The sequence below is a fragment of the Hyla sarda genome, chromosome 3 (genome assembly GCF_029499605.1).
Source record: "Hyla sarda isolate aHylSar1 chromosome 3, aHylSar1.hap1, whole genome shotgun sequence".
Classification (NCBI taxonomy): Eukaryota; Metazoa; Chordata; class Amphibia; order Anura; family Hylidae; genus Hyla; species Hyla sarda.
Window position 1 is genome coordinate 143,312,439 of NC_079191.1, and position 21,274 is coordinate 143,333,712.

Consider the following 21,274-nt stretch of genomic DNA (forward strand, 5'->3'; position numbering starts at 1 on the left):
CTCTGGTCTAGGCAGTTGCAGAGGAAACACAGCTGTGTTTTACAGCCAGCACTCAGCCTGCGGCTCTGCTTCTGAGCCCAAGGAATCCCCATCACTTAACTTTCCAGCATGGTGCGGTAAGTTACTGCTTGCCATGACTTACAGAACGAGTATTTCAGGCCTTGTTTTGCTCAGTATTTTCACCAAAACCAGGAAGGGGTTGCATCTTTTCTTTGGACCCACTTCTAGTTTTGGCAAAACTAATGAACAAAACAAGGCCCCAAAATACTGTGCGTGAACCCAGCCTATAAAAGTTACCACAGAATAAGCACTACATAAAAAAGTAATTGTGTTTTTTTTATTTTCCTCATTCTACCTCACAAATGGTGCAAAAAAAATAAAAATAAAAGCCCTCGTGGCTATGTAGAAAGAAAATAAAGTTATGATTTATTAAATCATAACTTTAAGCACCTGATGAAGCAGCTGTGCTGTGAAACACGTTGCATTATGGGTGAATAAACGTTTGGTCTAGCTACTTGATTGTCCAGTGCCCTTGTATCCCTTCTACACCTTGGAGTTTTACCCATGTTATACCATGATTTATTAAGGGAGAAGATGAAAGAGAAAAAAAAAAAAAGACTGCATCCATAAAGGGTAGCTTTTAGTGCATCAATGGATGCAACAAATCTGCTTAGCCACAATAAAGTATTATTAGATAGTGGAACATATCTATATGGTTACCTGTGGGCCTTAATGATCCTCTGTGCAATGGTGTCCCCAATCTTGTTAAACACTACTTTATTGTCTGAACAGCTGATAAAGAACTGATTCTGGAACAGATATAAAATAATGTTTTATAGTGAATGCACAGAATTACAGAATTGTTAGGATATTGTTGCTCATGTTGCATTATTTTTATAAACCATACCTATGACATAGACAGACACTCTTATTTCATTCATATATCTACATATTAGCTATTTTGAGTAGAAGTCAGGAAAAAAAAAACACCTTTAGCTAATTGGAATGAATTCTACTAAATGTGTAGCAATGGTTGCCTTGGTGACAAGCACAGTTAAAGAGTAGACACATTGTATGGTTGGCTATTCTTGTCAATCTAATGAATGCAGTTTTTTCAAACTACCTAAGTATAAAATAATAAAAGCTGCAAAAGCATAAAAGTGAAATTTGGCTAATTCTGGCTCCGGCGGCATCCTGCGCTGTTGCTGTGCGCTGCGAAATGATGAGTGACGTCCTCAACGCGACGTCACCGTTAGTGGCCCGGCGCACAGTGACAGCTCAGGACACCGCTGGAGCCAGAAGTAGCGCGGACCCCGGGAAAGGGTAATTATAAAACTGGGGATGGGGGTGGCAATGGGGCAGCGGTCTCTGGCCAGAGGATAGGCAGGGGGAGGCAATCTAGCAGCGGCGGTGGTTGGACTCAGGACAGGCAGGAGGAGAGAAGCGGGCGGCGGCGGTCTCTGGCCCCGCAAAAGCCGCTGCAGTTCATTGATTTAAAGCGCCCGAATTATCGGCAAGGTAATTGCCGATACCGATAACTTAGAAAATCGTGAATATCGGTCGATAATATCGGCCAAACCGATAATCGGTCGATCCCTAGTCAGGATATACAGCATTTAATCCCCTCCTCTAAGGCTGTGATCACATATTGTGTTTCTGCTATGTTTTTTCTGTCTTTGGTGTGCAAAATTGTTGCAAAAAAAATTGTACTATTCAAAAGCAATTGTACAAGTCATGATTAAAAAAAAGAAATAGAGGCAAAAACATGTAAAAATTTGTGAAAAATGCAGTAATAAACACAACATGTGAACATAGATTAAGGATCTCAAATATTTTTAAAACATCCTCAATTGTGAGTATAGGTCAAATCACTTTTGCCTAATGGCAATATTGCTCTGAAAACAAATAAACAAAAACACAAAACAATTTGAATAAGAAAACTCATCAAAACTATGCATGATGTGAACTGAGCCCGTACTTAGAAGAAATCAGTTCACCTGGGTGAACTCCAGCACCAGCAGCCTAATTAGAACAACTGAAGTGATGAGACTTTTACCCCTCCTCTTTGCAAAGCCAGAGGATTCATTGGAAATATAGGCAATATCATTTCAGTAATGAAATATGGTTAAAAAAGGTAAACAGAAAGCATATAGAAGAATATCTACTTTATTATCTAATAATAACATATGCTGCACTATATTTTTCATTGGTGGTGTTTAAGACAAATTCATTAGGTTGGTGTATGCTCATCGATAAATATGTCCTATCAAGTGCTCCAAACTTTGCCCACAACTTATTTTTACACCAATTCTCTTCTCATATACTGTGCTCCATAAAAGACCTTACAAATTTTGTCCATACACTTCATATACATTTCAAACTAGAATGCATAGGTGGGAATGCCTACTTTACCAGACGTGGACAAAAAAAAAAATGAAATAAAAATGTATCACTTGAAAATAGCAGGACTTTTTTGCAGCATGCTGATAATAGCAAGGCTACTACTCCTGAATTGTCAATTTAATTGTCAATAATTAAAGGAAATTTGTCATCAGTTTCACCTGCACAAACCTGTCGGTACAGACAGGTAGTGCAGGTGACACTGATGACAACCATACTTGCCTGATCCCGTTCCGTTCTCCCGCTATCTTCTGTTCTGAGGCTGACTTGGAGCATGGGCGGAGCTTTGTGACATCACCGCTTCTGTTTTCTAGCAGCTGGACCCAGAAGAGAAGCAGGACCGGCGTTGTCAGGAAGCTCAGCTCATGCTCCAAGTCGGCCCCGAAACAGAAGATTCAGAAGATAGCCGGAGAACCAGAGCACGGAACGGGCTCTGCACTACCTGTTTGTACTGACAGGTACAAGCAAGTGAAACTGATGACAGCTTCCCTTTAAATATGTTCCTATATACAGTAGAATCTCCCAATAGCGGACTCTCACGGGGAATAAAAAAAAGTGTCCGCTATTGAGAGATGTCCCTTATTGGGAAAAAGGCTCAAAATTCTTCCTAAATGACGGAATACTGTCCTGTACTCACTCCAGAGTGTAATTACCTATAAAACATGATAAAACAATATAATCTCCCAGTGCTGTTTAATATTCCCTTATCCCCCCCCCCCCCGTGTATCATTTCATCCCCCCTTTTATACCATGCCACCTTATTCCCTCTATGCATTGTGGCAAATTATCCCCACTTGATCCTCCTGTGCCATTTCATTCCCCCTTCATTACCCTCTGTGTAAATCCATCACCCCCCTCTTTATGAAGTGGCAAAGGGGGATAAAGAGTGAACAAAATGGCACAGGGGGTGGTAAAGAAGGGGTGATGAATTTGCACAGAGGTTTATAAAAAGAGGGAATGAAATAGCATAGAAGGGGTCAAGAGGAAATTATGTGGTACAGGGGGTAATAAAGGGGGGGGGGGGTGATCTGGCACAGGGGAATTTAAGTGGCACAGGGGGAATAGAGAAGGAGAGGGGTGAATGATGTGGCCGGCGGACGTACAGATGCAGGAGACCACTGTTTAAACATCAGTCTTTTGCTTCTGTGATGTAGCTTCTGCAGGGGGGTGCAGCGGGGGTCTGGGCCCCTTACTGGAGTATTGGCTTTACCCCCTGACGGCAGCCCTCTGTACGAGTCAGGGCTGACACATAAGTCTGATTGCCCCCTATTGGGAGTGTTTTGTCCCCTATTGTCCCCTTTTGGGTGTCTCTGTGTCTGCTACTGGGAATGTCCCCTATTAGGAGGGTGCAAATACATTAAGTTTAATGAGACTGCCGGGGAATTAGAAACTGCAATTAGAAATTGGGAGGTGTCCGCTACTGAGAGGTGTGCACTAAGGGAGATTTTACTATATTGTCTAATTTTGTCTGTACATGTGTCCTCTGTAAAGTTCTGTGGAACATGCTGAAGTTATACAATTGATGTTTATTTCACACTACTTCTGCCTGCTCACATTTTACTCCATGTTATGTTCGCATTGCTCAGCTTCTGCCAGGTTTCCTCACTTATTAATACCAGATACTCAAACAAAAACATAGCCTTTTTGCACAAACGTATCTCCTACATAAAGCTGGCCATACATTTTAGATAGCTGTGGGCAACAGCTATCGCTCCGGATCCCCAAAAAAATAAGTACACTCCAATTGGCTGTTCTAAATGGTGAGAGGGGATAAAGCAAAAGGATCAGTCATGTTGAAATATAACTTTTCCCTGACATCTATACATTAGATGGTCAACTGATCCCACCAAAATGGTCAGCTGTATGGCCAGCTTTAGTCTTTTGGAAAAAAAAAAATAATAATAATAAATAACAATCTGCACACCTCAATGTAGATGTAGTGCTCGCTGTTCTGGATCACGTGCACATATGCATTGTGGATGGACTCTTCATGGTACTTAATCCCAGCTGACCAGTCTGCTGCAGAACGGAGAACCTAAGAAGAATAAACATAGGAGGATTATTGCAAAGAAAAAGGAAAAAAAATAAAATCCTAAAATGTCTTTAATCCCAATATGCAACTGAAATTACAGTATAATCTGTGTAACATTTATCATATTTACCTAAGAAAACTGTTGAAATAAGTAATAGCCTGTAATATAACACAACTATTAAGGGTTATACCACTTGTAGCTGGCGTCCTTCAGTCAATGGGTGTCTGTAAGGATATGCATACACTGCAACTTTATATATTGCTACTTGATTTATTTTATCTATTGAATGACCGCTGCAGTCAACAAGATTGCATTTACTTCACTGTATCGCTTATCCGAACAGCTGTAGTTTAATATATAAAATCAATTAACAAATATTAAAAAAGCAAAATCAGTGTGATTGCAGAATGTTGTTCCTGTTCTAGCCACATATGGCCATACCCTTATATGCCACGCAATTGGTCATTGTCCTCACCAGCTGATCAACTTTGAGGCTACAATTAGAGATGAGCGAACTTACAGTAAATTTGATTCGTCACGAACTTCTCGGCTCGGCAGTTGATGACTTTTCCTGCATAAATGTGTTCAGCTTTCAGGTGCTCCGGTGGGCTGGAAAAGGTGGATACAGTCCTAGGAAAGAGTCTCCTAGGCCTGTATCCACCTTTTCCAGCCCACGGGAGCACCTGAAAGCTGAACTAATTTAGGCAGGATAAGTCATCAACTGCCGAGCCGAGAAGTTCGTGACGAATCGAATTTACTGTAAGTTCGCTCATCTCTAGCTACAATCACACAAGGTAGAGGGCCATTTGAAGAAAATAAAAAATAATACATCATATAACTAATGCAAAACCTACTAGTATTTTTCAGATACATTATGGGGGGTATTTATCAAAGGATTTATGTGTTTTTTTCACGTAACTTTGGCGCAATACTTTGGCGCAGTGTCTTTTTGCGCCAAAGTTTGGCACATCTTCTCCACTGTCATTTTTACAACTTTCTCAAAACCACACGGTCCTGTGTATGATTTTAACTTTAGTCAGTAATTCCTCATTTGCGTCAATCGATCTTTGGCGCAATTTTGGTGCAAATCCCCGCCAAGAAATTTTGCACATGGAAAACACACTTAGCAATGTCAGAAAATGTAAAGGCGTCAAAATACATTAAAAATACTCAATACTATCCTGTGACATAGTTGTCTCTGAGGAACCTTCACCCTCCGTTGAGCCAGCATTGGACATGGCCACACAGGCTCAGGAAAGGTAAGTACTAAAGCAGTGGTCTCCAACCTGCGGACCTCCAGATGTTGCAAAACTACAACTCCCAGCATGCCCAGACAGCCAACGGCTGTCCGGGCATGCTGGGAATTGTAGTTTTGCAACATCTGGAGGTTCGCAGGTTGAAGACCACTAAACTAAAGTAACAAAACAAGAAAACTACCCAAGTTGAAAATAAAATCCATTTCACATGGTGGCTATAAACCCCACAAAAGAAAATAACTCATGTCGCTTGCTGATATACTGCAGGAGGGACCCCAAAATGGCTGCTCTACAGGGTAAAATACGCGTCCTCTGCGGCGGTAAGTTCTGTGTAAAAGGCGCTGTGAACAGCTGATTTCAACAATTGAGCCAAAATTACTAACAACTTGCACCAAATGATAAATTAGGTGCATGTCCACGAAAACCAAAGTGAAAGAAAAAAAAAAAAAAAAAGGGTAAAAAGAAACTGTCAACAGGCAAAATTGACAAATACCCCCCTATATGCCTACTACAATTGACTTCTAATGAAACATCTCCATATGGCACATCATATGGGTCACAGCGGATGCTAATGAAAATATGAGACTATGGAATGTCTAGAGGCAATACATGCAACTAGCCAGCAGGGGGAGCCTTCTGAGCAGGTAATAGTAGTAAAGTAAAGTGCAACTTTAAAAAGAATTCCACAACTCTAAAGCATTCAGCTTCTAGACACATTACTGTGGAAAGCAATTTGCTGGTACAAGTTAAATACGGTACTTGGGAGGTGTGAAATACTATCAAAGCCTCATTCTAAAATCCATCTGGCTTGTACTACACACCTAAGCTGTCCACTAACAATTCTGTTACGAAACCCCAACAGTAAATAGCTATTATTCCATTTACAACCAAAGAATAAGTTGGCCAGAACTATTGATTCCAAACTATTGTAAAAACCTGGCTTACAGGTGCAGGCTGCTGGGCTAAATATACAGCAACAGGAGAATACAGCAGCACACTGCTAGCACAGAGATATAGATGAAACATGAGTATATAGATAGAACATGAAAAGCTATACAGCTGTAGTGCAATAAATGAAAATATGAAACTATGAAATTATGAGGTACTTAGCTAATTTCATAGTTTCATATTTTCATTTATTGCACTACAGCTGTATGGCTTTTCATGTTCTATCTATATACTCATGTTTCATCTATATCTGTGCGCTAGCAGTGTGCTGCTGTATTCTCCTGTTGCTGTATATTTAGCCCAGCAGCCTGCACCTGTAAGCCAGGTTTTTACAATAGTTTGGAATCAATAGTGCTGGCCAACTTATTCTTGGGGGGAGTGGCTACCTCCATATTGGCTCTTGCACCCCACCCACCTCTATCGGGTGTATATAAGGTGCCTTGGATGTTTCAGACCTTGCAATGCCTGCTGTACTGTTCACACAGAGGCATATTCATAGTGTAGGGTCCGTCCCAGAATGAGGTCACCTTACCGTGGTGGGACGGTCCACGCTATTTGGCGCCAAATTTGCAAGCCAAGTACCTCATAATTTCATAGTTTCATATTTTCATTTATTGCACTACAGCTGTATAGCTTTTCATGTTCTATCTATATACTCATGTTTCATCTATATCTCTGTGCTAGCAGTGTGCTGCTGTATTCTCCTGTTGCTGTATTATTCTATTTATAAACTCACTTGTTACAAGCAGGCATAAATAGAGATTGGATCTGGTGTAGAATGTTAAGGCTGCCACGTGGACAGCCTCAGATGCACTTAAATTATCGAGAAGAATACATCTGACTGTCTTTGCCACAATGTATGGTACAAATTTGATTAGAGTTTTTTGCTATAATTTATAACATATTTCTGGCATAAATTAAAGGGATATTTCAGCTTTATAAATCTTCTCCTCTATCCAAAGAATAGGGGATAAGATGTATGATCGCAGGGGTCCCTCCGTTGGGGACCCCCTCGATCTCTGTGCAGCCCCCAGCATTCTGTGCCGGGCGCTGCCTCCGAGACGGGGAAGGGACGTCATAGCCAAGCCCCTAGTGAGGTCACGCCAGGCTCCTCCATTCATGTCTATGTCACACCCCCTCCCATAGACATGAATGGAGGAGCCTGGCGTGCCCTCACTAGGGGCTTGGCTATGACATCACCTCCCTGTCTATTTTATCCCCTATCCTTTGGCTAGGGGATAAGATGTATAAAGCCAGAATAACCCTTTAAATGGGAACTCCGGTGGAAAACTTTTTTTTTTTTTAATCAACTTGTGCCAGAAAGTTAAACAGATTTGTAAATTACTTCTATTAAAAAATCTTAATCCTTCCAGTACTTATTAGCTGCTGAATACTACAGAGGAAATTATTTTCTTTTTAGAACACAGAGCTCTCTGCTGACATCATGACCACAGTGCTCTCTGCTGACATCTATGTCCATTTTAGGAACTGACCAGAGCAGCATATGTTTGCTATGGGGATTTTCTCCTACTCTGGTCAGTTCCTAAAATGGACAGAGATGTCAGCAGAGAGCACTGTGCTCATGATTCAGCAGAGAGCTCTGTGTTCCAAAAAGAAAATAATTTCCTCTGTAGTATTCAGCAGCTAATAAGTACTGGAAGGATTAAGATTTTTTTAATAGAAGTAACTTACAAATCTGTTTAATTTTCTGGCACCAGTGGATTTTATAAAAGTTTTCCACCGGAGTACCCCTTTAACAGATTCCTTCTGGGCCACTGAAATCAATAGGGTCCAGAGTCTGTATGTGCATGGATATGTTTGCATCCCACATATCCGTGATACAGAGAGCAAACCCATGATAAACCAGCCTTTTCATGTGAAAGAATTATTGAATCCCATCCAGCCATGTAAAACATCTTCTTTGTATGGATATCAATGAAAAACAAACAATTAATATGATGCAATTCACGACACTAAAAAGGAAATAAAACACTGATGGGCAGTGCTGTGACTTGCTACTATGCAGGGCTGGTAAACACAGCCTTCTCTTCAGACATTACGTTATTTTGGTATTGCTCATAGAGACAAGTTTCACTCCTTTCCCAAATTTTCTAGCAGTGAAGACAATATTTGAATATAATATTTTCCAGCTTTCTGTCTAAAACAGGACTACTAGTGAGTGCATTGCCATTTCCTCTTTCCATCTGCTTCAGGTCTCCTCCATCTGTCTCCAAGCACTGTGTTTTCCAGCTGACAGTTCTTCTCTATGGAGGAGACACCCACTGATCTATGAAGGGTGCCAATGTCTGTGAAACATCTCAGAATTGGATTGCAGCCCAGAACTGCCGCTCACTGCACCTTCTCAATGATCAGCCATGCTTGGTTAATTCACATTGGTTTCTCTTTATGCTCTAGGTAAATAAGGTAAAGTAGCAATCTAGTAACAGATCACCAAAATGTAGTAGTTTCACCTAATACATTCATTTATATATACAAATGAAAGTAATGAAAATGAAAAATGAAAGTAAAATACATTGTGATAGCAGGGTTGCGGACCATGCCGCCCGCTTCCCTGTTTACTATCTTCTGATCGGATCGGGTCTCAGAAGTGGGACTCGGTGCGATCAATCCCTCAGCCCCTGTACTACAACCCCCATCATGGAACAGAGTCTGATCCATGATGGGGATAGTAGTACAAACACTAATGTAGTCCCCCCAGCCACCGGCAGACTCCCGCAGCTGGGGAATTACTACTCCCATCATGAACAGACTTGTTTCCATGATGAGAGTAGTAGTAGTCCCACAACACTGTAGGAGTCTGCTGATGTCACCTCTTCTGAGCATGCTCAGATGTAATTACGGATATTTTAAACCCGAGTGCAAACGGATGACATTAAAGGTTCATCCGTTTGCCATAGACTTCAATGTTAAAATTACTGTGTTTTCTTCAGTTTTTTTCATGGAAGAAAAAAATACTGCATGTGCCGTATTTTTTCTTCCATGAAAAAAACGGAAATGAGTGCAATCGGGTGCACACGGATGTAAACGGATTGTAAAAAAAATCCCATTGACATGAATGGGATCTTTTTAAAACAGTTTTTAATCCGTTTACAATCTGCAAAAACGGAACTGAAACAGGGATAAAAAACGGGGGCAGACGGCCGTGTGAACGTACCCTAACAACTATTTTCATAATCGATTAGTTGTTTCCCTACATCATTGGCAGTGTAGTAAGTATGGCTGTAATCCTCTAATTTTTTATTTCAGTGCTAGATTTTACTACTTATACTACATAAACAAAATATTATACACAGAGCAGCTCTGTGGTTAGCAGAGGAGGCTCTATACTTTGTAAAGCTTTTGGAAAAAATTAAACAAAGACCTCATTGAAACTCTTAAGTAAAAAAAAAGATATGTCATGATAATAAAATAGAACTGTATAAATTGTATATTTCAAGACAAGAAGCCTAGTGGCAGCTTTTTTTTAGTTTTTATAAAACACTAATATCACATAGAAAACTTCATTATTATTATTACGGTATTTTTTTTAAACAAAGTACCTTAGAAAGATATTTTATTTACCACAAGTAGTGCAATAGCAAAAATGAGTTTTAATAAGAGTGCCATTTAAAAGTGGCAGGGTTTCATTTTCTGCAGACTTCACATGGTTATTCCGATCGGCTGTGTAATGGTCATACAGTCACCACAGCATCAATTTCTAATGCCAGCAGAGCCTTTATAAAGTAGCTGCCTCCAGTAGGAAGTTAATCCCTCCATTAGGTACATGCCCCAATAGACAGGTAATCCCACTATTAGGTAGATGCTCCCTATAGGTAGGTAACCCCACCCCATTAAGTAGATGCCCCTTGTACATAGGTATGTAATCTCCCCTACTAGGCAGATGCGCCAGTAGGTAGGCAGGTAGGTAGGAAGAGGCTCCCAGTAAGTAGATAGATATGTAAGTCTCCCTCCCCTATTATGTAGAGGCAGCCAAAAGGTAGGTTAAATCAAGTTTACCAATAGATTTCCCCGCAGGGTCATCCAATAATTCCCATTTTTCCCATAATATTCCCAAAAGCTTTATTGAAAATTTAGCACATAAAGTTAAAACATCAGTGCAATAGCCTAATGCTATTGTGCAATGGATATATATAACTAAGTGGGATAATTCCCATCTGTTGTAGATGTAGTTGTATGAATTCTGAGTGTGTCTGCAGTACACACTCAGTTTCTTCTATAGGCTGTTTAGCACTGTATTAAAATCTTGTTACTCAGCCCCCCTCGACATGTTTCACTACTGCTGTAGCGTTATCAAGAGGCAGCAGGCATCTGAGTAAACAGCGCTGCATTTGGGGTTTTAATACCTCGGTTGATGATGTCACCGATATTCTTTTGGCCAATCACATACTCTTGTCTTGTTTAGTAACTATTCATAGGTCAGTGCACTTTGATGGACAACGGGTCTGTGCAACAGAGCGACTGATGCTATGAGTCATGTGTGTACGTCATATGCGTACTCTCACTTGCGCTAAAACATAGTGTTGTTACCTGCTCGTATTGTCTCTCTCGCGAGACCAGGCGGCCGCATCCTATGTGTGTTCCCGTATGCGCGAACAGATCGTTTTGCCTGCTCACGGATCCCTCGGGATTCCCGTCATGTGCGCGCTGAGACCTTTGCGAACACTTGGTACATTTCTGCTATAGAGCTACCTATGCCTAATCAAGTGCACAGTCCCTTGTCATATGAGCATTATTGGTACTTAGTGTGACATTACATTATCTCAAATCTCAGTGTATATCTTGTTCTTAAGAGGGGGTATTAAACTATAAATCACTAGAACTGGATCTCCATTAATAATGAATATAAGAAAAGATTTAAGGCATTAGGGATTGTGGTATACCTGTCTGTGCAGGGACCTCTGTGCATTATTCCACAATTAAGCCATTCATCAATGCCTTTGTTTTATTTTAAGTCTATGATGAAATTCATTTAAGGTTTTAATTAGTTTATTTGATTTATTAAGTCTGCTCTTGGTAATGGATTTCCTTATCATTTGCAGGTCACTAGCTGTTATACCCATATCCACTTAAGGGAGGGAAAGAGGGGGGGGGGGGGTGAAAATGGGTAAAAAAGAAATTGGGGGAGGGAGGGAAAGAGGGGGGGGGGTTTAGGAGGAATATTGAGTGAGGGGAAGGAAGAGGGGGGAAAAGAGGGTGGTAAGGGGAGGGGGGGGGGGGGGGAGGGACTTATTGCCAAGGCAATTGGTATATAAGAGGATTATAGAAGTTATGGTTTGAATTCAGCCTTTTGAATTGAACTTTTGTGGTGTTTTTTTTTTATATACATACAATTTTGTTTATTGTTGCAGGTTTTACATGAGGGCCAACTACATCCCCCCCGCACCATCCATGCTTCGCCCATTGTTACCATGGTAAGTATAACAGTAATTAGTTCCCTCTTTTTACCTCCTTCAACTTTGTGTTAGGTACTTTACCATTACTAAATTCTTTTTATATTATGTTGTTTATTGGTCTTTGGTTTTTATATGGTTTCAGGTTCAGCCTCAAGGCCTACTACATATACCCATAGGATGTCCACGCTTATTCCATTCTCTCCATGGTAGGTGTAATTGTAAATAATACCTATTTTCTTCTTACAACATTAAATAAGATATTAAATAAGATATTAACACTAAGTTGATGTTAGTTACCAATTGTCCACATTTCTTTCATTATCCTACAAATGGTTAATGTGCCATATCTGCTTATTATTTTATATACCGGCAAGCTGCTTATCAAGTACTCAAACAACAATCACAGTACATTGCTGCTAGGCACATGACAATGACCTGATTATACCTAGCTGTACCTAGCGATCCAAATAGCTGGGCCCTCCACTATCTGCTGGATCCTAGGCAGACTATGCGCCTCTGGGTAATGTTGCTGTAAAATTTAATTAGTGAGTACATGTTGATGTGGTGCTATTTATGTCTGATAACTATCAACTATCAACATCTGAATTTCCACAACCAAACAATAAGATGCTGTATAGCTATAAAAGTGGTTATCCAGGAATAAAAACAGAGCAAATTTCTTCCAAGGACAGCGCCATCTCTGTCTTCAGGTTGTGTGCAGTATTACAACTTGGCTCTATTTACTTTAATGGAACAGGTGTGGTGCTGTATTTGGAAGTAGTCAGTTCCATTATCCTATTCCTGGATAATGTCTTTAACATATGGGTACGCCCTCACATCCCGGTACCTAAAGGCGGAGGGCGTACCTGTACACCCCAGTACCGTTACCAGGGTTTGAAGCTGAGCACGCGTCAAACCCGGTGGGTTCCGACTGCTCCAGGACCCAGCAGCCGGGACCCAGGGTTAATGCTGGGCACCGTTGATCGGGCCAATGCTGGCATTAAGTTGATCGCGGCATCTAAAATGAAATGAAGTGTAAAATGTCTCGGCAGCTCAGTGGAGCTGATCGGGAGCATCACGGTGAAAGTGCGATGTCCCGAACAGCTAACTGGACGGCGGGAGGGTGCTCACCTGCCTCCTCGCCGTCCGATCTGTGTTGCTATGCAGGCTGGAGAAGCAGAGTGCTGATAACGCTGATCAATGCTATGCTATGGCATAGCATTGATCAGTATATGCAATCAAAAGATTGCCTGGTATAGTTTACCAAAGTTTATTAACTCCTTACTAATAAAAGTTTGAACCCCCCCTTTTTCATTTTTAAAAATAAAATAAAAAATAATATCAGGTACCGCCGCGTGCGTAAATGTTCGAACTATTAAAATATAAGGGTGGTTAAACCGCACGGTCAATGGTGTACACGTAAAAAAATACCAAAATTCCAAAATTGTGCATTTTTAGTCACTTCATATACCATAAAAAAAAATGTATGAAAAGCGATCAAAATATCCCATCAAAACAAAAATGAGCCTTCATATAGCCCCGTTATGTGGAAAAGTAAAAAAATTATAGGGGTCAGAAGATGACAATTTTAAACATACTAATTTTGGAGCATGTAGTTATAATTTTTTTTTAAGTAGTAAAATAAAATAAAACCTACATAAATTGGGTATCTTTGTGACCGTATGGACCTACAGAATAAAGATAAGTTGTCATTTTTACTGAAAAGTGCACTGCGTAGAAACGAATGCTGTCATGATGTCATTACAAAGCACAAATGGTGACGCAAAAAACAACCCCTTATATGGCTCCGTAGCTGGAAAATTGAAAGAGTTATGATTTTTAGAAGGGGAGGAGGAATAAATTAAAGTGCAAAAACTAAAATTGGCCTCGTCCTTAAGGTCAAATTTGGGTCTGTCCACAAGGGGTTAAAGTAAATGCGCATCTCTAAAACAAAATCCTATACTCTGTCATGTCATACAGACATTAACAATGACACTGCAACTTTTCAGTCTTCGATTTGAAGCCAGAAAGAAGTGGTACCAGTTCTTCCTTTATACTTCTGATTCCTTTTGAATCAGCTTTGGCTTAAAAAATTTCAAGGAATTAGGAACTTAAAAAAAAACAAAAAACAAAAACAATGTACCGTATATACTCGAGTATAAGCCGACCCGAATATAAGCCGAGGCCCCTAATTTCACCCCAAAAACCCAGGAAAAGTTATTGACTCGAGTATAAGCCTAGGCTGGGAAATACATCATCCCCCCTGTCATCATCCAGACCCCCGTCATTAACACCATCATCATCATCATCTCCCTGTCATCATCACCGCCTGTCATCATCACCGCCTGTCATCATCACCGCCTGTCATCATCACCGCCTGTCATCATCCCCTTGTCATCATCCCCACCCCCCCCTTCATCATCCCCTTGTAATCATCCCCCACCCCCCTTCATCATCCCCACCCCCCTTCATCATCCCCTTGTCATCATCCCCCACCCCCCCTTCATCATCCCACACCCCCCCTTCATCATCCCCTTGTCATCATCCCCACCCCCCTTCATCATCCCACACCCCCCTTCATCATCCCACACCCCCCTTCATCATCCCCACCCCCCCTTCATCATCCCCTTGTTATCATCCCCCTGTCATCATTCCACCCCCCCCCCTTCATCATCCCCTCATCGGCTGTCCGGGCTTGCTGGGAGTTGTAGTTTTTAAACCTCTGGAGGTCCGCAGGTTGAAGACCACTGCGGCCTTCGACATCATCCAGCCCCCTCTCACCCCCTTTAGTTCTGTACTCACCTCCGCTAGGCGCTGGTCCAGTGCTGCAGGACTGTCTGGTGGGGAGATCGTCCGGTGGGATAGTGGTTCCCCCGGAGGAAGAGGCCCCCCCGGTGAAGATGGCAGCCCGGAACCACTCTCTCACCGGACAGTCCTGCAGCACCGGACCAGCGCCGAGCGGAGGTGAGTACAGAACTAAAGGGGGTGAGAGGGGGCTGGATGATGTCGAAGGCCGCAGTGGTCTTCAACCTGCGGACCTCCAGAGGTTTCAAAACTACAACTCCCAGCAAGCCCGGACAGCCGATGGCTGCCCGGGCTTGCTGGGAGTTGTAGTTTTGAAACCTCTGGAGGTCCGCAGGTTGAAGACCACTGAGGGCGGAGAGTTCACTCGAGTATAAGCAGAGGGGGGTGTTTTCAGCACGAAAAATCGTGCTGAAAAACTCGGCTTATACTCGAGTATATACGGTAGGTTAATTTAGAGGTAATTTTACATTGAGCACATCCCTTAATGTAACTGGTCTACTTTTTCTATGCACAGGTTTTGATCAAATTCGGCCATAGCTTTTTGAATTTTTCATAAACCTAGTGGTACAAAGACTTGTTCTTTGCCAGGAGTCAGCTGTTTTAATTGGCACCATCTTGGGTTAAAATTACAATTTGGTTATTTTTTTTATTCCATTTCTTGGAAAAAAGGTGACAACAAAACGGCAGTTCTAGCATGTTTTTTGTTTTTTTTTGAGTTTTATAAAGCCTGTAGAAACAGAACATGTTAGTTTTATAAATTTACGAGTTGATACAGACATGTATTAAAGGAGATATGTCATACTAAAAAAACATTATCCGCAGGACTGCTGTGGCCCCCCCCCCCACGATCTCTTGTACATTGCCCCAGCTGTCCCAGGGAGCGACCCCTGCCCCCTCCATATATCTCTATGGAAGAGCCATTCCTTCAGCTCTCCTGCAGAAATATATGGAGGGGGCATGGTGGACCCCCAGCAATCTAAAACTTATCCTCCTGATAGGGGATACATTTTTTTTTTTTTATTATGAGGCTTTTCCCTTAAAGGGGTACACCGCCCCTAGACATCTTATTCCCTATCCAAAGTATAGGGGATAAGATGTCTGATCGCGGGGGTCCCGCCGCTGGGGACCCCTGGCATCTCTGCTGCAGCACCCCTCTGTCATTACGGCACAGAGCAAACTCGCCCTGTGCGTAATTACAGGCGATACAGGGGCCGGAGCATCTTGACGTCACAGCTCCGCACCTCGTGACTTCACGGCACGCCCCTTTAATGCAAGTCTATGGGAGGGGGCGTGGCGGCTGCCACGCCCCCTCCCATAGACATGTATTGAGGGGGGGGCAGCGACGTCACGAGGGGCGGAGCCTTGGCATCACGATGCTCAGTCCCCTGTATGGCCCGTCATTACGCACAGGGCGAGTTTGCTCTGTGCCGTAATGACAGAGGGGTGCCGCAGCAGAGATCCCAGGGGTCCCCAGCAGTGGGACCCCCGCGATCAGACATCTTAAGCCCCATCCTTTGGATAGGGGATAAGATGTCTAGGGGCGGACTACCCCTTTAAGGGAAAAGTCTCATAAAAAAAAAATGTATCCCCTATCAGGAGGATAAGTTTTAGACTGCAGGGGGTCCACCATGCCTCCTCCATATATTTCTGTAGGAGAGCCGACGGAATGTCTAGGGGAAGAGTACCCCTTTAAGGCATTTTATAATAGGAAACGTTCTTTGTTTTGACATTTTATTTTAAATATTTTGTCCCATTAGTGGACATGACAATGGGATCACTTGTTCACACTAAAATATAACATTACTACAACATCAGTAGGTTGCATATTACTAAGAACAGGAGAGGGCAGGAATGTTTTCTGCTTTGCATATCTTGGCATCTTTATAGCTTAAATTCTACTGTGACAGCTTCAGAAAGATCTGTTTCTTACACCTACCTGTGAATCAGCATGAATTGACCCTGGAACCTGATATGGCAACTCATTGGCTGTTTTGTGTGATTTAGGCAGAAGGAAAGGATAGGATAGAGAACGGTACTTGGGCTTCATTATCTAAAACAGAGGATTAAATAAAATCATTACACTATTCATGGAATAATAGGTTTAAGCTAAAAGTAAAACTGCCAATAGGGTATACAGACATAATGACACGCAAGTAATCTTTGTTACCTTTTTTTTACTCAAGAACATATGTGATCCTGACTTAGGCTGGGTTCACACCACGTTTTTCAAATACGGTTACCGTATACGGTTTTCCGCTAAAAAACGTATGGCAAAAACCGTATGCAACCTTATACAACCGTATGACTCCAAATTAAAACTTATACGGTTTTTCCCAGTACGCTTCTATCCGTTTGCATCAGTTTTTGCCAACGGTTTTGCTATTTTGTTGGAATTAGTTTTCCAGCAATTTAATAAAGTTACTTTTGTTCTATTGAAATTCCAATCTGCGCATGTGTCAACTCCAAAAACGGATTAGAAAAACCGTGTGCAACTGTATTCTGAAATTCTGTGTACGGTTCTCATAGACAACAATTTTAAAAGAACCGCATACGGTTCGCACACGGTTTTCCAACCGGAGGCAAAAACGTGATCGACAGCGTTTTTGCCTACGGTTGAAAAATCGGCAAAACCGTATCCGAGGCAAAACGGATGCAACAGTACAAAACATTTGGAATACGGTTTACAATGCATTCTCTATGCATACGGTTTCGGATACGGTCGTATACGTTTTTTTGCGGAAAACGTGGTGTGAACCCAGCCTTACAGGCATAAAGATATTTGTCATGTTAACTTTAAAAGGAGATTTTTCATGGGTAAAAACGTACACCCTATCTGCAGAATAGAGGATAAGTTTTAGATCGTGGGGGGTCCAAGCGCTCTCCTGTACTGAGCCCCGGCTCTCCCCTTGAGCGATGTGTCATGACCAGCGCCCGGAGTGGGGGCTGCCACGCCCCGTACAAATATCGCTATGGGAGTGCCGAAGATAGCCGAACGGATCTCCCATAGTGCAGTTGTATAATTTTTTTTTTTAATGAAACCGTATGCCGAAACCGTATAGCAAAATCGTGGTGTGAACCCACCCTAATCCCGACTAAAAACTAGTAGACATTTAATTGCTGGATCTCCTAATCTCACACATATTACAGACTATCATTGTTTTATATTACATAATGAAGTGTTACTTTGCGTATGGGATTCTCCTAGTGGGTGGATGGGGGTCATCACCTGTAGACAGGTCGGACCAGGTGCTGTCCGTAGCTTGTTTTACTTATAGCTTTAAATATTTTTTAGCGTATTGCACATGATTTGGTTTATATTATTCACATGCCTGACCATGTGGTTGTCATGACGGGAGCAGGTCTAAATATTCTTTTTTTAAGGGGGGGGGGGGTTATTATTAAGATGGGCATCTTACACACCAGCTTAAATCATTCCCTTGCCAGCGCACAGGCTTGCTGGATTTACATAGAGATGTAAGCCTCTATATTAACCTCTGCATATCGGAGGTTGTAATCACTGCCAGCATTTAAAGCCATGCCCATTTTGGAGAGTGCAGTGAAAAATGGCAAATAAATGCATACTTTTGCTTGCATTTGGACCTTGCGCAAATTTAAGCAATTATTTGCAGTTTTCTGGGATGATAAATCTCCCCTTTGTGCTAGTTTTTTGGCATCTAGAAAAAACAGTGGCCTGATTTGGAATTTTTTATGTTTATTGTTGTGGATTTGTTTTTTATGTTTGCTTGTATACATTATGTGCATTACTGTTTATTATAGGTGGCGCCTACTGGGTTTTTGGATATAGCTAAAATAGTAACTTTAGATTGTGAGCTTCACCAGGGAATGTAAATGATGACAATCTCTGTACAGTGCTACACAATATGTTGGCTCTATATGAGAACTTGAAATATTAAAAGTAACCTGTGCAGTTGCACGCAAGTAATTCACAGACCTTTGTAAAGTTCCAGCGCTGAATAAAATGCCTGGCCACATCACGTGCAGCTTTCCCATGTACTACAGAAGAAATGTCATGCCAGGGCATTCTCGGTGTCTGGTATCTGTCAATGAAGTCTAAACAGAAATGAAAGTTAACATACATTGTAGTACAGTGGCTGTCCAGGCATGCTGGGAGTTGTAGTTTTGCAACAGCTGGGGGCACACTGGTTGGGAAACCCTGTTGTAGTAGGATATATAAACAAAGCATAAAACTAAGCAGATCATGTATTTTAGCGCAACTGCAAGTGTCATTCACCTGGTTACTTCATCTACACATACAGGCGTCTAATTTTGGATGTAGATTGTAGCCAGCCATGTATTTCATGTAGTACAAGGATTTTATTGTGACCTTCTAATATTCGTTAACAAAAATGAATCAGGCAAGGCCATCTCTAGGGCTAAGTAGCTTACCGTCAAAAGGTTTATCCAGCTGCACCCAGTCTTTGAAGACAAAATTGCAATAATCTTTTCCATGCCAGAATCGAGTTTCGCCAAGAAGTTCTCCCACACCAGTCTGTAAACTGCGAACGGATCCCCTGTCTGTAATGGGTACAAACAAAAGAATGGGGAAAAAAAATCATAACCACACAAAAGTCTAGCTGCTTGTCTTTAGAACATAAATAAACACTACCATTAACTTGAATTACAAAAATCTATATGTTACCAGCATCATGTTTTCTTGCCTGCAAAGATGATGGGTACAATGTGATACTGGAGACCTGCATGGTGCCCCATATAAACCTAGGTAGGGTAAAGACAACATTCCAGCTATCTCAGGATAATATGTTACCACCAGGACCAGAAGAAACAGCTGTCACCAAGCAGATATTGTCCTATAAAGTTCTAGAATCTGTCCTCCATTGGATTCTGCTGGCCTGTGCCCATCCTACCCACTGCTGTATGCCTCATATTTTTGGGAGTAACAGACTATGGGCAAAAGTAGGGAGGATGCAGTCAATGCCACCGATGATAACTCTGATCACTGTGATTTTAGTTTGAACTTCCATTAAAATCGTTTTATAGGTGGCCATCAAGGGCTGTCTGTGCTCACAGTCCTAGAGACTGGAAAAACCTGTTTGCTCTCTCCGCTTTAGCTTGTATCTTGCTATTTAGGTAACTGATTTTCATGTTGCTGATACATTTTAAGTTAGGTTGTATATAAATTTTATCATATGACTGGTACATGCATTTCTTCTATGCTGCTAAAACTCTTGCATGCCATATTTGCAGAAGAAAATATTACTCGATAGTAAGAGCAATTTGGAAATATGAAAATAAACCCATTATCATTGCTTACAGCAAAACTACTTAAATAGTTTACTACAGGGGTCTTAGCATTCAGACCTGGGCCTCACCAGTAGTCAAAGTCCTTGGCAAAGTTCATTTAATATATTTATTTTAATGCTCATTTGTCTCCCGAACCGAGTAGAACATGGAAATAAGTACAAAAAGAGTCAACTATTGCTAAACCAAAGGCTGGTTCAGTTGGGGAAATGACTGTGCAGCTTATAATCACTTCTGTCAAGTCTGTCACCCCCAACATCTTGAGGGCGTCACACAATTTTAGAAGCTCTGGCTTTAATTGTGTAGACATATGAATATAGGTACAGTGACCCCTCGACCTACGATGGCCCTGACATATGATAATTTCAGCATGCGATGGCCTCTCAGAGGCCATCACATGTTGAAGGCAGCATCAACATACAATGCTTTTGTATGTCGGGGCCATCGCATAAACGGCTATCCGGCAGCGCAGACGGCTTCAGCTGCCACCGGATAGACGTTTACGATGCCCCGTGTGGTCCGCTGACGATCACTTACCGGTCCTCGGGGCTCCGGCGCGTCCTCTTCGGGGTCCCCTGCATTGTCGGCACTCTCCATCGACGTCATCACGTCGCTGCGCACGCCGTCCCGTCATCCAATAGGAGCGGCGTGCGTAGCGACGTGATGGCGGTGACGGAGAGCAAGGATGCCGGGGAAGCAGAGGCCTTGCCGGAGCATCGGGGACACCCCAGGGACACGGTGACAGCGATGGAAGGCGACATCCAGGGCAGCGGTGATGAGCGATGACGGTCCGGAGCGGAAGGGACACGTGAGTATAACCTCCAATACCAGCGGTCTTCAACCTGCAGACCTCCAGATGTTGCAAAACTACAACTCCCAGCATGCCCGGACAGCCGTTGGCTGTCCGGGCATGCTGGGTGTTGTAGTTTTGCAACATCTGGAGGTCCGCAGGTTGTAGACCACTGTCCTATACTTTACATTGCACGGATCCCTCAACATGCGATGGTTTCAGCAAACGATTGTCCATTTGGTACAGATTACCATCGTATGTTGAGGGACCACTGTATACACCTAATGGCTACAAACAGGTTACTGTTACATGTACCTTTTCCCCTAAAGAAGAGTATTACTCAGTAAT

The 21,274-nt window shown here is 42.1% G+C and overlaps 1 protein-coding gene and 1 long non-coding RNA gene across 4 annotated transcripts in view; one reads left to right on the forward strand and one right to left on the reverse strand.

The window, feature by feature from the left end:
* The window catches only part of PLD1 (phospholipase D1), a 197,311-nt gene that overhangs the window by 36,816 nt on the left and 139,221 nt on the right, over positions 1-21,274 (reverse strand). For all 3 annotated transcript variants that reach the window (XM_056565190.1, XM_056565189.1, XM_056565191.1), the window contains 5 exons: positions 19,264-19,392; positions 18,809-18,927; positions 16,793-16,906; positions 4,325-4,435; positions 721-809 (listed from right to left, as the gene is read on the reverse strand). In XM_056565190.1, the coding sequence (XP_056421165.1) occupies positions 721-809; positions 4,325-4,435; positions 16,793-16,906; positions 18,809-18,927; positions 19,264-19,392 (562 nt within the window). The remainder of the gene's footprint in view (positions 1-720; positions 810-4,324; positions 4,436-16,792; positions 16,907-18,808; positions 18,928-19,263; positions 19,393-21,274) is intronic.
* On the forward strand, positions 2,729-12,235 carry LOC130361764 (uncharacterized). Its single transcript, XR_008891142.1, has 3 exons — positions 2,729-2,858; positions 12,007-12,069; positions 12,194-12,235. It is a non-coding gene; the product is annotated as an uncharacterized LOC130361764 (long non-coding RNA).